The following is a 16556-nucleotide window of genomic DNA, read 5'->3' on the forward strand; positions in this document are numbered from 1 at the left end:
CCATGCCAATTCCAATACGGCAAAACTTTCATGAGAGAATGGCAATTCAGAGACTTTTCAAACCATTGATGGCATAATTTTAAGAATGTCAGGGACCACTGGATCTGTAACACCCAGTGCAGAGCATCTGCTGCTGAACAGGCTAATTGAGCACATCTAAAGCATAGCAAATAGCCAAGGAGCTTGAGTGTCTCTCCTCTTCCACAGACTGTCATTCCTATGCCTGGAGTTTTGAGATCCTTTCTTATGGATATCCTTCAGCCTGTAAGATATCATACAGAAGAACAAAAGCCTAAACAAAAAGTCCTGTTATAGAGGGAATAGTATTGGTTATTTGTCAGACTAATTACTGCTGATAATTATCACGTCTTTAGAAAAATGGTCACTAATGAAGAAGCAGTGTTAAAACAACTGTGTACCTTTTTTTACACAAGACTCATCAGCAGGCTGGTTTTATGTGATGAGTCTGCTTTGAAAGGATGCCTGTAAGATTCTCTTGAGGATCCCACATTCTACACACATATTCATAACATTTTAAAGCTTACGTGTTTTCAATGTATCATATTCCATGAAATTGCTGAAGTAAAAACAGAAGTGAATTATGGCAAATCTGAAATCTAAGGCATAAAAGTATTGTCAGGCTAATGCTGCTGTACAGACCTCTGTGCTTAATGATCACGTAGAATAGGTATATTTCAGAATTAAATATCTCTCAGACATTGAAATTCAATTTACAAAGAGTTGATGCCACTGATTTCTGGCACTCATAGGCCAAATTTGATGCACTGCTGCATCAATTTTATGACATCAGCCTACACATAACTGTATATCAGACATAAATAGGGAGTAAAAATCAAAAAGCAGCAGAGCCTTGATTCTTTCAGTGAATTCATTGTTTTAGGAGTTAGCTCACATCCCAGAGCTGTGCTGCAGATTGTGTTGTGCCAGCAAGCAGAACCATAATCTATTATTTTTCCAGGATGGATAATATAGTTGCACATTGCTGTAAAAAAGAGAATTGATGCTCAGTGCTTGCTGTTTTCACAGCCATCTGTTAGAATGTTATGTTTTAGTCATTAAGGAAAAATTAAAAATGAATTTTATTGTGATGAAATTAATCCTTATTACCTGGTTTGCATGATCGTTTGTGTTTGTAAGAGTTACTTCTCCTTTTCTTTCTCTGGATGACATATTGGTACAGTAGGCACGAGTATGTAAGAAGAGCACTATTCATGGATTTAGAAAGATCCAAAAAACACCTTTGGCTTGAGACTTTTCAGAAAGTAACTCCATTGTATGTTGTCATCCTGCAAGAATCTGAGTAAGAACAGAGTTAAGCTACATATGCAACAACGTAAGTTGGATAACCGAAACAAAAAAAAGCACAAGCTTAGGCTGCACAGACCCTCTCATGTCTGACTTCTCATAGCTTTAGTGTTTTTCTATACTTCATGGTTTTGGCCTCACAGGTTATTGTCAGAATGAGAGAAAGATGTTTATCTCTTTTCCCTTACCTCAGCAAGTCATAACAAATCCACATGACTCCCAGCTTTAGTTTAATGATCAATGAATATCAACAGTTACTCATCTTTCCAGCATAACTTCTAGATCCCAGTGGACTTAATCAAGCTAACCAAAAGATGCACATTGTATTTCTTTGAGGTACCTGGGGATATGAACTCACTGAGAATTTTTTGGGGAAATATTTCTGTTTTCTTTTATATCTGCTGATTCTTCAGAAGCAGAACTTCTTGCTCAAAAATTATTTTCATCTGGCAGGCTTTTCAGATTCAAGGTATAATTTCTAGCAAAATAACAGGATAGGATGCCCATGCCCTTGTTTTGTGCACTCCTTTGAGATGTGAAACTCATTAGCAATAAGCTGTATGTCCTAATTGGTACATGGGTAGAGAGGCACGTTCTGTCTCCCTTCAGCCAGAACATCACATGGTTTCCAAGGCATCAGAAGAGAGGGCAGGCTTGCCTCTGTCCAGGATCATCTGCAGGGCTGTCATGTTCCACACAGCAAAATATTCTTCTTACTTTCTCTTAGCAGCTTCATCTTCATTTCTCTTGTATATAGTGGGCATAATGCAATATAGAATAGTTTTGGTGGTTCTCTGCAAACTTCTAAATGTTTAGAAGAAATAAATGTTTTCACTGTATTAAGTTTTTCATGCTCTTCTAACTTAGTAATAATCTCCATTTAAAATAAGGATAGCTGGGAAGGGATTAACCTGTGAGGAATATTTGCCTTTGATACTGTTAGAAAACGAATTGTAATGAGGTGCAATATTTTAAAGGAATGCAGTGTATTTGCTGTAAGTTCTCACACTTTCTTAGCATTTTTATGGCAGTTCTATATGTGACCAAAGCAGACTGTTATAGTTGGTGCTACTAAACTCCTGCATCCTGGCAGCATGAGTTGGGTCCACGATAAAGCCAGTCCAAGGCTAGGATCAGTGGGGCACAATTATATGATTCTCTAAAAACTCCTTAATATCAAGAAAACAAGAATAAAAGAAAAAGTCTGATTATAAGTTCCTAGATCAGTGGTTCTAAAGCTGAGTTCTGTGAGAGCTTGGTAAGTGCCCTGCAGAGCTGCCCCTACAAATCTACTCTCCCACATTTCTCCTTTGCTCGATTAACATCTGTTGTTTTAAACGTGTTGGCGAAGTTTTGTTTCCGAGTTCTGTGATGAGGGTGTGTGAGTGGACAAAGTGGCGGAGCAGCTGCATTGTGTACAGTGCCCTAACGTGTCTGCCCTCCTCCTCTCCCACCCTGAGCAGCGTGCTCGACAGTGCAAGTCGCCTGGATGAAGAGCACAAGCTGATCGCCAGGTATGCAGCAAGGCTGGCAGCAGAAACTTCTTCATCAGTAAGTGTTTTAATTAAAGGGAGGTGCTTTCCTTCTGTCGTGTTCCAGGGGCTTGGCAAGATCAGGGAAATTATGTCTGATAAGCTCCGTGGTTAATGGGTTATATTTCACTGTCCTTCTCATCAGATGTTGTTACATTTTATGAGTAACATTTTATTTAAGTCGAAGAATTCACATATTAATGCATATAATCTATATACTAATGTAATGGTACTTAAATAAGTACATCAAAGGGAATCTGACATCTTAAACTCAGGCAAAACTGAAAAATATTGTCTGGACAAGCTTTTGCTAAAGGTTAATGATTTACTGCATTGGAAAAACGAGTGATGAATCCATTTTAGTCTTTAGTTCAAATATCACTACCACCAGGGCCCTAAGTGCTGAGGATTTTAAAGAGTGATCTCCAGCAGGATGGCCATAATGACCTGCTGCATTAGCCCCAGCTCTCATTTTCATTTCAGAGCAGTGATTATTCTGCTCTGTGTATCTCGAGACAGAAGGTGATGACAGGCTGAAACCTCGCTAACTGTGTTACAGAGGGAAGCGGGAGCCTGATCGAAGTATATAAAATCTTAAATGGCATAAGTAAGGTCAGCCTAGTTACTTTTTTTCCATCTCAGCACATTTGGTAGAACAAGGAATCATAAATGATAGTTAAGTGAAAGGCAGCCGGTCCAGGATGTCAGGAAGCATACTTTCACACTGAGATTTACACTGTGGGGTCAATTGAAAGGGTGAAGCCAGGCAGTGCTCTCAATGTGAGGCCACCTCGTGCAGCCATCTGCCGGTGCAATTTCTCTCTCGAGGAGCAGGTTCAAGGGCTGTTGTGGTCGACCAGCCCATCCCGCAGCAGTTCCTTTCCATGGCATGACACACAGCACTCAGCTCTCAAGCAGCCTGCAAGTGACTATTATTGAAGGACTGTTATTGAAGTAATACATCATGGGGACAAAACTCCCTACTGGTAACATCTCTGAGTAGGAACTGGTAGAAATCAGGTGTGTATAACGTGTTCCTTGATAGAAGGGAGAAGAGCTGAGGAAAAACAGTACTCCAGTAGCTTTTAAATAGATCTGGTTTGAGTAAAATAAATGTATTTCTTTTTGCCAGCCAGACGCCCATGTCTTTGTGCTCTTAGAAGAGACGAGACAAAAGAAAAAATGAAGGTTTTCATATACAAAATTTTTTCAGCAGAGCACAAGAGTAGAACCAAGTTAGGAGCAGGTAGGAAAGTATAAAGCTTTGCTGGTGGCCATTCTGCTTTTTAAGAAACCAAATGTATTCATAGCACTGGGCACTCAGGGCAGTGACCCGGCTCCCTCAATATCAAGCAACCACGAGCCTGTCTCATTTCTTAGTGCACTGCCCTCTCTGGTTGTTGCAGTGTCAGTGGGAGAATGCACTCGCAATAGAAAAGATAGCACAGAGCCCACTGACCAATGGGTTAAGTCTTCATCCTTTTTGAGGGCCCATTCCTGCAGGAGGAAGTGTCTGGTATCGCACAAAGCTGGTCCAAGCCTCACAGGGTTTGAACAGTGAGAAACGCTCAGATCACAGCAGCAGCTCAGCAGAGGAACCTTCATTGTCTGATTCTTTCACCCTGACATTAGTCGTAGAATGGCCTGGGTTGGAAAAGACCACAATGATCATCTAGTTCCAATCCCCTGCTATGTGCAGGATCACCAACCACTAGACCAGGCTGCCCAGAGCCACATAAATGGATGTCTTTGATAAAAATTATAAAACTTTGTATGTCTGTGTGAATTCTTGCCTTGCATTGTCATTGATGCAGTGCATTGATACTGGTGTGTGTACTAACAAACCAGTAGTTGACATCTGCTGAAAAATACAAGAAAAGAACGTAGTCCAATAAAACTGAAGTGAATAATGCTTAGGTTAGTAAGAAGTAATTCAATTCCCACTTCATTTTATTGGGAAAAAAGGGCTTTTTATTTCTGCAGGATTGGAGGGTGAGCTTTTGGAAGTATCAAAGAGCATATGGAAAAACTTGGCTGAGTGGGCAGTACAGCCAGACTGAAACCTGGATGCAAAAGCCTTCAAATTGAGAGTAAAACCCAACTTTCGAGAGAAGGAAGCACTGCTGAAGTGGAAGCATAGCCTCTTCTTTTTGGAAAGAGAAACTGTTTTTTTGTCAGTGCCTTCCTCTTATCTGTAGTGTCTGTACTGCAGCAGCTGCCTGCTGCAGGGCCATTCCCTCAGCTTTTAGATGGTGGGGCTAAGAAAGCTCCCAAAGGAAGGGTGGAAAGACAGGATGATAAACACTCCGTTATTTTTTGTAGCACCTGCACTGCTTGCTAGTAGTGGAGCCGTGCTGGTATGAAGCAAAACATGGATGGTCTCTGTATGTGGACATGCATGGTACTATGTGTTCTGTGAACTCGTGGGTGCCCTCTGGCCATCCCTTGCTCAGCAGCCCTCCTTTTTACAGCAGCAGCAGGCACAGCAGAGAGGGGCTGCAGACATTTCCTTCACCATCGATGCAAACAAGCAGCAGAGGCAGCTGATTGCAGAGCTTGAGAATAAAAACCGGTAAGCATCCACAAAGTACCTGGTTTTGCTCAGCCCCATGTGTTGTGTGTTATTTTCTACCACCACTTCTGTGCTTTGTACTTAAACACACTTATATGCCTCCCCCAGCAAAAAGCAGAGGGCACAAAAAGGTCCACAGAACATGACAAAGGCTTTAAGAACCCCAGGCACCCTCTTCTTTAATGAATGTGCTGTCAAATGACATGATACAATCATTGATACTTTATTTTTCACAGCTGCTGTTTGTTCAGAGTCTTAAAAAAAGCCCAGTCCTGTTTCGAAACCAAATTAATTTTTATCTGAATCCTCTGTAGAGCTATAACACGAAATGATAAAAGGATTAGTCATCCTGGTAACGATATGCTCCCCTGCTTTTATTTGTGAAGAAGATGGTTAAAGCTCCCCAGAACACAATCTGCCTGAGAAAGGCCTGCAGAAAGGTTAGCAGCAGGTGAGGGCACTGATGACCTGAGACACTGGGTTCAGATGTGAGTGAGACTGAGGGATAGTGCCCAGGAGAAATGGGCTAGCCACCTCCAACAGGAGTGACACCCATGTGCTGTCAGCAGAGTGTCTGGCCCTAGGTATGAGACTGCCCGATGTCATGAGATGTATGACAGCACAGCTCTGCTTTTACTGCTGGACTGTAAAACAGGACAGCCCAAACCAGATGGTTTCCTATTGCAAGCCCGCGTGGCCTTCTGTCATGGTGTAATGAGCCACCAGCTCCAGTCTTGATTTGTCTTTCATAGTCCGCCTCCTGACCGTCTGGTACCCAGCACGTTGTGCAGGAGAGAAAAAAATCACAAAGGTTTCAACCTTCAGCTGTGAAGCTTTGTGTTCGCTCTCTGACAGCCTTCCAGGGATGGCATGCCAGCCATAACAAGTCCTGTTAATGTGCTTCTCCATGAATCAGTGACCGTTCTTGGATCTGTGACTCTACAATATATATATGTGTATACTCAAGATGGGCAGATATTATTTTATTATTTGTTAAGTTCAAGTGGTACTAGAAATATTCCAGGGGAACAAATAGGAAGGAGCAGTTTAATTAAGCATATAGTTATTTCATGTCTGCTTCTGGCTTTGGGGATCTTGAAGAAATGCTTCCCTTTTATTACAAAGCACTAAAATTTTATTTTTAAAATATCCAGGGCTTCCTCTGTTGGCTGGAGCCCAGTCACTAAATGCACATTGGTTAAAAGCTGTGTACAGTCACACTTCTTCTCCCCTAGCTGTGTGTAGTGAACTGGTTTTGCAGAAAATGACTGACTTGTGGTCTTCTGCTTGTTCCCTTTCCCAAGAGAAATCCTGCAGGAGATCCAGAGGCTGCGACTTGAGCATGAGCAAGCATCTCAGCCCACACCAGAGAAGGCACAACAAAATCCCACCCTCCTGGCAGAGCTGCGGCTCCTCAGGTAAGTGCACAGCAGTAAAACCTCCAGCAGCTCCTCAGACAGGCTTGTAGCAATTAGGGAAGAAGTACGAGATAAACCTGGCTTATGCTTTTGGGACCTTTTTTATATAAATATAACACTGTATTTTTTCTCCCATTTCAGTGCAGGCTGTGGTCCTAAAAGTAATTAAGTTTATGCTTTAAGCAGCATGCATGAAGAATCTCACATATTACTCATCTACATTAAATTAAGCCTGTGCATTAGTGTTTGCAGAGTTTGGCCCTTAGGTCATTTGGAATAGGTCCCCAAAGCCTTGTCCAAGTGTCATTAATCATATGGGGAAAAATGTTCTTCTGTCAGAGCAAATGCTTTCTACAAAGACTTCTCATCTGTGCTAAAGTAAATATAGAGTTACATGAAAATACAGCCAGAATTAGATGTTAATTTTTGGAAAATTCCCCATGCTTTGAACTCGAAGGAAAGGTCAGTTCTCTTCATTGTGCATAACCAGGCTGCAGAGTTGTGCTCCATGCCATGTGAGGAGGGAGGAATAACAACATCTGCCGCAGCTGAGGACCTAGAGAATCATTTCTCACATTATCCCACTAAGCTAAAAACGTTGATATGGATGTGTCTGCATGTTAATTAGGATATTCTACACAAAAGTGTTAATTGCCAAATATATCAAGTTGAAGAAAAACAATTGGTACAGATCTGTAGGCTCCCTATATGTCCCAAAGTTCATGTAGTGAGAGCCAGGCTGGGAATTGAGTAAGAACTATTCAAAACACTCGATTTGGAGAACAGAGTGTAAATCATTTCTTTCTACTGAAACAATGCTAGATTAAATTTTATTCCCCTTGCCCAAACAGCAGTTCTCTCATGAGAAGACTAAAGAAAATTTTTGGCCATGTAGCTCTTCTTCCTTGCATTAGAAATATTTCTGTTGCCTAATTCATAACTGAAGGAAATTACTGTAGAAAATTATGCTAAATCATTTCTTTACAAATACTGTATAGTTTTATTACTAAGTTTTCCACACTAAAATATTTTTCTGTTTCACAAATACTTACATTTGCTTTCCAATCTGAAAACAAACAGCTTCTTGATTTCTGAGTGATTTTAGTATGTAATTACTCCTAGATATCCACAGGCAAATGATGTTCTGTGAGAGTTTAAGATATAAAACTGAGCATGATGAAAATGCATGCACTGCACAAAACATACTAATGATGTAGCTTCTTCTGTGCATCAAGCTGAACCTCCATTTTAAACAGTTTTAGGAGATCAGCTTTCTTCTATGTAGTTGACAAATAAAATTAATTGTCCTTTAAAAAAAAAAGAAAAGATTGTGCAATGTTAGCAGATTGACTACTTAATTTTACATCTTTTCAATTTTGCTACACTTAATAAAGCCATAATAACCTTATTTAAATCTCCTGACATGGGATGTCCCTAGGGCAGTGGTGCTGAGTTCCTTGTCTACAGTATCTTTTCTGACTTAATATGCAGTGTCAGAGGCAGTAAGTAACTTTAAATCTGTGCATCTGTACACTGTGTTGTACATTGCATTAAATCTTAAATAAATAAATAAATAAATAAATAAATAAATAAACAAAAACAACCCACAGAGGTATGTGCTAGGATGTGCCACTTTAGATTATGTGGATATCTTATTTTTAATGGCAGTTTCTTGAACTCAGTAGCTTTTGTACAACTGATAGCATTTCCAGCCATTACATTCTTGGAAAAGAAGGTCCAACACAGATAATTAGTCCTCCAGAAGAGTAAATACAACCTAGCAGTGTTGTTATCTGATCTTAATATACAGGTGAGAGATAGCACACATGCTAACCTGTAGAAATGAATGATATTTATATCAGTATCTGCTCACACAACTTAAATAGGAGGGTCAAATCAATGTTGCATGTTTCCTTAAATATGAGAAACATATTTAGTTTGTTGATTTTGTTCTTCCTTAATAGAATAGAATAGAATTGGACTAGACTAGTTCAGTTGGAAGGGACTCATGAAGATCGTCTAGTCCTACTGATCTACCACTTCAGGGCTAACCAAAAGCTCAAGTGTATTAACAAGGGCATTATCCAAATACCTCTAGAACACTGACATGCACGGGGCATCAACCACCTCTCTAGGAAGTCTGTTCCAGTGTTTGACCACCCTCAACGGTAAACAAATGTTTCCCAGTGCCCAGTGTGATCCTCTCCTGGTGCAGCTCTGTGCCATTCCCGTCCTGCCATCAGTTCCCAAAGAGCAGAGCCCAGCACCTCTCTGCTTCCCCTCCTCAGGGGGCTACAGAGAGCAGTGAGGTCACCTCTAGGGCTCCTCTTCTCCAGACTGGGCAGCCAATTGCCCTCAACCTCTCCTCACAGGATGTGCCTTACAAGTCTGTTACCAGCTTTGTTGTTCTCTGGACACTTTTAAGTAACATAACACCCTTTTTGTATTGTGAAGCCCTAAACACACAGTACTCTAGGTGAGGCCTTTAGGGTGAAGTCATATTTTACAGGTAGTACAAGGATAACAGCGTAGTGTTTTTATTTGATTTGCAACATAATAATGTATAAGATATACCCAAGATATTCCTTTTTCAACAGTAACAGTTTTAATTACATGCTGGCTTCCAGCAGGCAGCAATTCCATACTGTATTCATTTGGGGACCTCTCATATAGTGCTGTGTCAGTGGGTAGAACATGTGGTGCTGTACATCCCTGTGGTGCACTGGAGCTGTACAGGATCAAAACTATTGCTGACTATGGGGCACAGACTGGCTGCCACACATGGGGTGGCCCAGTGTTCACAGTGCCTCAGGACTAGCACTGGACTTAGAGCCCAAAGAGCTATTTTCAAGCAATTATAGTTCTGCTGTGTGATAGTCTTATGCTTGCTTTCTGAAAAGATAGGAACAAAAGCAGTTCACTGTGGTTTTCTGGCTGAATTTCTGAACTCTTATAGCTTCTCACATATCTTGCCCTGTGCAGTGCCCCTGCTGTAATTTCCTGCCCTTCAGGGCATGGCTTTAATTTCTCCTGACAGTTAGCGAGTTATTGACTAGAGAGATTCACAGATAGAAAAATAAAATCACTGCCAGGCATTCCCACAAGGAAAAATGTACACAATCTTGAACCCCATTTGCTCTTTGGAGAAGGATCTGTGTCAATGTCTGTCTTTTTCCTAATCACTGTACTCAGTCTCACAAATATTCTCAGCATGAGGGAACTCTGTAGCCTACACATTGCCCTGCTTTCTAGGCACTGAATGTGGTTAAAAGCTGCTGGGGGCTAAGGTCTGATTGTATCTGCTTGTTTCTCAGACAGCGGAAGGACGAGCTGGAACAGAGGATGTCTGCTCTCCAGGAGAGCCGAAGAGAGCTTATGGTTCAATTAGAAGGCCTCATGAAACTGCTGAAGGTAAGAAACTGTACTTGATACTAACAAGGAGGAAGGGCAGAGCGCTTTCTTTTGACAAAGAGGAGAGACGAGTGCAGGATTCTGCAGAACTTGGCAATTTTCATGATAAAACTTGGCAACTTGGCTCTTTGACCTTCCCTATTTTCTTTTCTTTTTTTTTTTTTTTCCTTTTTTTTTTTTTTTTTCCCTTTTATTTTATTTTTTTTTTTTGCTTTTATCTTCAAATTCAAGGCTTTTAAATGATGATCAGATGATGGTGTTCCTGCAATAACAGATCATGGTTGTCATCTACTGCTAAATGGATGAAACAGTAGAGATAAGCTCCATGCTATGGAGTAAATAACGCAGTCATTTGAATAACAGTGTAGCATGATGCTATACAGCCCTGTTTTGCTCATTTGCAGAAGGATTTGACAGCATCTCTGGACTTCATTCTATCAGTCTTTGAAAGCGCTTCCCCAGTAACACTTGATCATCTTCATAAATGTAGAAACAAGCCTGTGTTAACAAGATGAAACATACCTCAAGAAAGGATCTCACTTAAAAGCTGAGGTATCAAAACACATGCACTTTTAAGAGAGGCTAGAGTAAGGTTGAAAGTACATCTTTCTTTGAGTCTAGCTCCATTTTTCTAGCTATGCCTCAGCACAAACAATGCCAGAAATTCATGTTGAAAGGAAGAATTCTGAATGGCATGAGAGTGTTTTCTTTTTTGCTATGCCAGATTTAATGAGCACATGGAAAATTCAGTGCAGCTTGGGTCAAATGTGGCTCTGATAAAAGCAGAGAGAATTTCAAGGAAATCCATTAAGCAACATGTATTTGCATTAAATGACGTTGGACCCCTTAAGTTATTTGCATCTCTTCACACACAGTCTTCTGCAGCCACAGTGCATTGGTGACACGAGCAGTGAGGCCAACCAAACACCCAACAGATTTTTGTAAACCAGTAGATGAGATGCTTTTCCCTCCATCCATGAAATGCTTCACAGCTGCAACTAGTGGTCAGGTCAGCCTTCTGTCATTGCACTGCCTGAACAAAGAGAATGTAGAGCAGGAGTTTGCAGTAGCTTTCTGCACACTTTACACTGTTCTGGTGTTTCACACTGCTCAGAGATAAGACCATCACCTGGGCATTCTCTCAGCTACCTTGGCTTTAGCTTAAATCTGTACTCCACATTTTTTCTTCTATTCCTCACATGCTGGTTAATCTAATGTGCTGATCCTCTTTTTCTTTAGGAAGAAGAATTGAAACAGGCAGTAAGTTGCCTACTTATTGGAGACCTCACTAACTCCTGAACGTGATTGTGTTCTTGTGATTTATTTTACTGATTTATTTTACTTCCTTTGCTTGAAATGCGTGCATATTCTTTTGACCAAAATTAATATCTTGCACTTCTTTCACACATTATTTTCAAGTACGTTGGAGCGATTTTCATAATCAAACCCCTTAGAATGTGAGTCATGACTCCAAGGAGTCTTGATCTTTTTCTCACTCTTCTAAATAAGGATATTTATTATATAAAAAAAAACAGAATGTGAAAGCAACCTCGCATATGAATTAAAGAACACTTCCACCACAGAAAATGTTTTGAAAATGTAATGAAACTTTGGGACTATCAGGAAAATGTAACTGATTTTAAATTAGAACAATGAATTTGAAATTCATTCAAAACTAATTGAATTCATTTGAAATTCAATTCAAAACTAATTGTTTTCTGTAACCTAAATTTAAAAGGGCAGTTTTAAACTTTAGATGATTTAATTGGTTTGGGGCTTTTTAGTATTGAAAAATATTTGGAAACAGTCTTAGAAAAATATTAGGTTAAAAAACACCCTTTTTAGGCAGTAGTCTGATTTATAAGTCCAATAAAGAAATGTTGCAATTTAACAAAGCACATTTCCTCCAGGTTTCATCAGCAGAAATACAGTTAAATGTTTGAAGTATTCTGTCTGTGATACAACATACTGAGTTCATAGGCAGTACTTATCATATAGCTAGTGTTTTGCATTTTGGCTAATTTTTATAAAGCATCAATCTGTGGCACCCAAAAATAAAATCTGACCAAACCTGATCTTTAAAGTCCTCGCCACCCCCAACCGTCCTATGAAATATCGCCTCTGTTTAAGAGCCATCAATATAGTTCTGTGTAACAGTGTTAAAAGAATCTTCCATTCACAAAAGAGAAGCTCCCTATCATATAGAATGTTCACTGGACAGTGTAAGTGGAAGCTCATTTTTGGCCTATTACAGGATATGAATTTTTCTTCACGGAGTAATAGCCATGCTGAATATGAGATGATGGTGCTCAGGAATTACTCTGAGTTTCCACGCAATTATACTCATTACACTGTGCCATTTCATGATCTGTTGAGAGAAACAAGATTAAATTAATTTCTGGTTGAATTCAATTGGAATGAGCCATCTGGCAAATCATCTGATACTTATGAACTTTCTATTTCTCTGCTGCCCCTCCTTGAGAAAGGATAATGAGTTCTTCATGTCTGTGTAGCTTCTTCACTACCTGATGAGGCTGCAGGACACTTTCACATCTGTGATCACTGCTCAGCCCCGGCAGAGGGAGCAGTGCACCAAAGCTCCTGCTTTCACTCCGAGCCTTTTCTCCTAAGCATGCGTAGTGCTTAATGATGGGAAACCTTCTCCTGTCTAGCAAGGATTAACTTCAGATCCTTAATACATTAACTAGAGGTGGTGAATTCATTAAAACACGGGTTTTCCTGAAAGGCACCAAAACAGTGACAACTGTAGCCAATTACAACGTAAAACCTGAAGTCATTTACAATTTGGTGGTCACTGTCCTAGCTTTTTTTTCAGCATGCCCTAGACCTCAGCTGGTATGGCTGGCTACCTTGGGAGCAATTAGGTGCTAGATTTCTGTGCTCAAATTAGCACACCGATGGTCTCTGTGGGTTTCAGGAGCTCCAGCTCATGAAAACCACATTTTGCCTGATAGCCAGTAGGTAGGAATAACACTTTCTGTCCCACAAATTTGGGCTGAGCTGAAACTAAGTAGAATAAGCATTTATTTCTCTTTCATCAGGCATTCCCTAATATCCACCTATTTCAGCATTGTCTTCATTACCTCTGTATGATGTTGCCCAAATAATATAAAAATTGAAAAGTTCTTAGCTAGACACTGAGATCCAAAAGCTTCATTCCTTTATGTTTCACAAACACTTTGTTCAAAAACTAAAAGCTTCAGATAAGAAAATACTGTTTATCGTAAACACAAGGTCTCAGCCATAGCTGTAAAGCAAATGCAATGCTAAGCACTGGTGTGTAGCTTGTGGGAAAATTCCAATGAAGAAGTACTGGCAGGCATCTGTTATTTTTAGTAAATAAAATGCCTATTATGAAATTCATTCCTGAAAAGTGACTTGGTTATAGGAAACAAATCTTATCCCTTTTTTCTCATATTCTCTGGAAGTTCCACTCTTGGTATTTCCCAGAACTATGACCGTGGGGAACTGAGGAAACAGGGCAAGCAAAGGAGGGAACTGGGAACAAGAAATTCTTTAGCAGATCTGTTTGATAGAGGAGTTGAGACATGAAAGATGTAGCTCCCAGGTGCCTTGCCTGCCGTGCAGGGTGTGTGACCTCCAAGAACCTTGGAGCATCTCAAGGGTGCTTTTTACTCAGCTCCTTGTGGACCAGAGATCAGTATTGCTGCTTCTGTGGGGACGGATGATTGCAGAAACAGGAGAGCATCTGGCCATTATATATTTGATTTCCCTTTCATCTATCATTTAAATGTTCTAAAACTGATCATTAGAGAAATTTTATATATTAAGTCCTTTATTCTTCCATCAGTAATGTGCTTATTCCTCATAAACCTTGATGTCTCTCTGGTGATAATGTCCCTTAGAAAGGGATGATAGAAATGAACAAATAGCTTAGTATTCTGATACATAATTTATGGTTAGGGGCAGGAATTTATAAAAATCTCAAGGACAGTGCTGCCTTCCCTTCATTATGGGCTGCCACTGTCTTTTCTTAGGATATATTTGCCATGCCTTATCTGGGCCACTGTGGCAGCCACTGCAGGAGTCAAAAGAAATGGCATGGGAATACTTAAGAAATCCTTCTAAATTCTCAGAAAGAACGTGGAGTAAGGGAGAGACAGCACATATGTTACTTTTCACTGTAAACAAACAGGGGTACATGTTATAGTCTCTGTGTAAAAGTTCTCCAGCCACCTCCATCCTCCAGGATTTCAGTCGTTAAGGATGTGTGCAGCTTGGCGTGGGCTTGGACATTCATTTTTCCTTATGTGGACGTGCATTCCCAGGGGCTCTGAAACAGTCAGAGAAAAGGGCACTGTGTCTCTTGGCATCACTCACCCTGGTAAAAATTATTATTTTGTAAAGTCTGCTTGAATTTCAACTAAGTGATACTAACCTCGAGGTGCTAACAGCATGACATTTTATATGGCTGGTGTGAAAACATGTTAGCGTAGCAGGATTTAAAATGGCCCCGTCCCCACAGTGTTTTGGGACTGCCCAGGTATATCCTGCAGAGCAAACAATTTAACGGTGTATGATTTAGGAGTGGCTTAAAATAGTTCTCTAGACACAAATAAAAGGCCTGAGGCTGTATGATTTATTGAGCATGTCAGCCTTCATGTGGCCGAGAGGCTGCCCAGGCCTGGTGGGACTCTGTGAGGAGGAGCAGTGCCTGGTGCCCTCAATGAAGCATCGCTCCCCTTCTCACAGTCCAAATCAGTTATGTTTTACCACACGTGCATGTGAATGGGGAAGTGAGTCAGGGCAGAGAGCAGACCTATGTATGCTTTGGTGTTCATTAACTTGGATTTTTTTATTTTTTTTTTAATTTAGCTGCCTGACATTTTCCCGTGTTTTGAGAAAGTTAGATCTTCACTCATATTTTCCTACTTACTATTTTTCTACACTGGAGCATTGCTGTCTGCAAACAAACGACTGACTCCAGTGCATTTCTTTTTAGCATTACACAGCCTGTCTACAAAGAGCATGATGCCTTTGAGCTGAGGATGAGGGCTCTCACGAGGACCCATTTATGTGCTTGGTTGTTTTGCAGACCCAAGGGGCAGGCTCCCCCCGCTCCTCGCCCAGCCACACCATCAGCAGACCTATCCCGATGCCTATCAGGTCTGCCTCTGCCTGCTCCACACCCACCCACACACCTCAGGACTCTCTGACTGGAGTGGGAGGAGATGTGCAGGAAGCCTTTGCACAAAGTAAGTGTCATTTTAGGAGCTTGTCTGAGGTACTTGGAAACAACTTAAAAATTGCCGTTTTGTGTGGTTAATGAATAATGAACTTCTAAGTTGCATGCAGTAAAACAAAACAAATATTTTTCCCTTCTGTACTCAGCACTGGTGAGGCTGCACCTCAAGTACTGCATTCAGTTTTGGTCCCCTCACTACAGGAAAGACATTGAGGCCCTGGAGCGTGTCCAGAGAAGGGCAGCAAAGCTGAGAGGGTTCTGGAGCCCAGGTCTTATAGGGAGCGGCTGAGAGAACTGGGGTTGTTTGGAGAAGGGGAAGGCTCAGGGAAACCTTATTGCTCTCTACAGCCCTCTGAAAGGAGGTTGTGGCAAAGGGGATGTTGGCCTCTTCTCCCAGTTAACAGTGATAGGACAAAAGAGAACAGCCTTACGTTGTCCCAGTGGAAGTTCAGATTGGATATTAAGAAAAGTTTCTTCTCCAAAAGAGCAACGAGGCAGTGGCTGCCCAGGGAGGTGGTGCAGTCACCGTCATGAACTGTGTGGATGTCACACTGAGGGACGTGGTTAGTGGGCATGGTGGGGGTAGGTGGATGTTTGGACTAGATGATCTTAGAGGTCTTTTCCAACCTCAATGAATGAGATTGTGATACTGTGACAACTGTGTTTCACTGTCAAATATCAACTTTGTCAGCTGTCACACCTTTCCTGGCAGGGAGATAAGCAGAAACTGGACACTATGCCATTTAATGAATTCTTGTAACCAGAATAAGAAGAGTTGTCATTGATCTCAGCAAAGTATATTTTCAGTGTGTTTTTTTTACATGAGGACTGCTAAAGAATATATGCTACAACCATAGAATGAGTTCAGGTAAGAAGAGCTCTGTAGGCCACACATCCTGCCCCAAGAAAGTCAGCCTCAAAGCAGGATGCAGTTGTTCAGGACTTTCATCAGCTGAGCTCTGGATGGCTCCCATCGTGCATCTTCCACAGCCTCTGCTCCAGAGTTTGACCTTGTCTCTTATGTAAATATTTTGTCCTTACATCTGAGTGTCCCTTGATGCAACCTGTGG

At 40.9% G+C, this 16556-nt stretch overlaps 1 protein-coding gene across 20 annotated transcripts in view; it reads left to right on the forward strand.

The window, feature by feature from the left end:
- Window positions 1–16556, forward strand: part of DTNA (dystrobrevin alpha) — a 213392-nt gene that overhangs the window by 180297 nt on the left and 16539 nt on the right. For 11 of the 20 annotated variants that reach the window (XM_090137550.1, XM_090137551.1, XM_090137547.1 and 8 more), the window contains 6 exons: window positions 2790–2877; window positions 5330–5430; window positions 6735–6848; window positions 10163–10259; window positions 11499–11519; window positions 15337–15496. In XM_090137550.1, the coding sequence (XP_089993676.1) occupies window positions 2790–2877; window positions 5330–5430; window positions 6735–6848; window positions 10163–10259; window positions 11499–11519; window positions 15337–15496 (581 nt within the window). The remainder of the gene's footprint in view (window positions 1–2789; window positions 2878–5329; window positions 5431–6734; window positions 6849–10162; window positions 10260–11498; window positions 11520–15336; window positions 15497–16556) is intronic. The other 9 variants (XM_090137545.1, XM_090137549.1, XM_090137556.1 and 6 more) reach the window with 3 other exon arrangements.

This window comes from Phasianus colchicus, chromosome 3 (genome assembly GCF_987193195.1).
Source record: "Phasianus colchicus chromosome 3, bPhaCol1.hap1.1, whole genome shotgun sequence".
Taxonomy (NCBI): Eukaryota; Metazoa; Chordata; class Aves; order Galliformes; family Phasianidae; genus Phasianus; species Phasianus colchicus.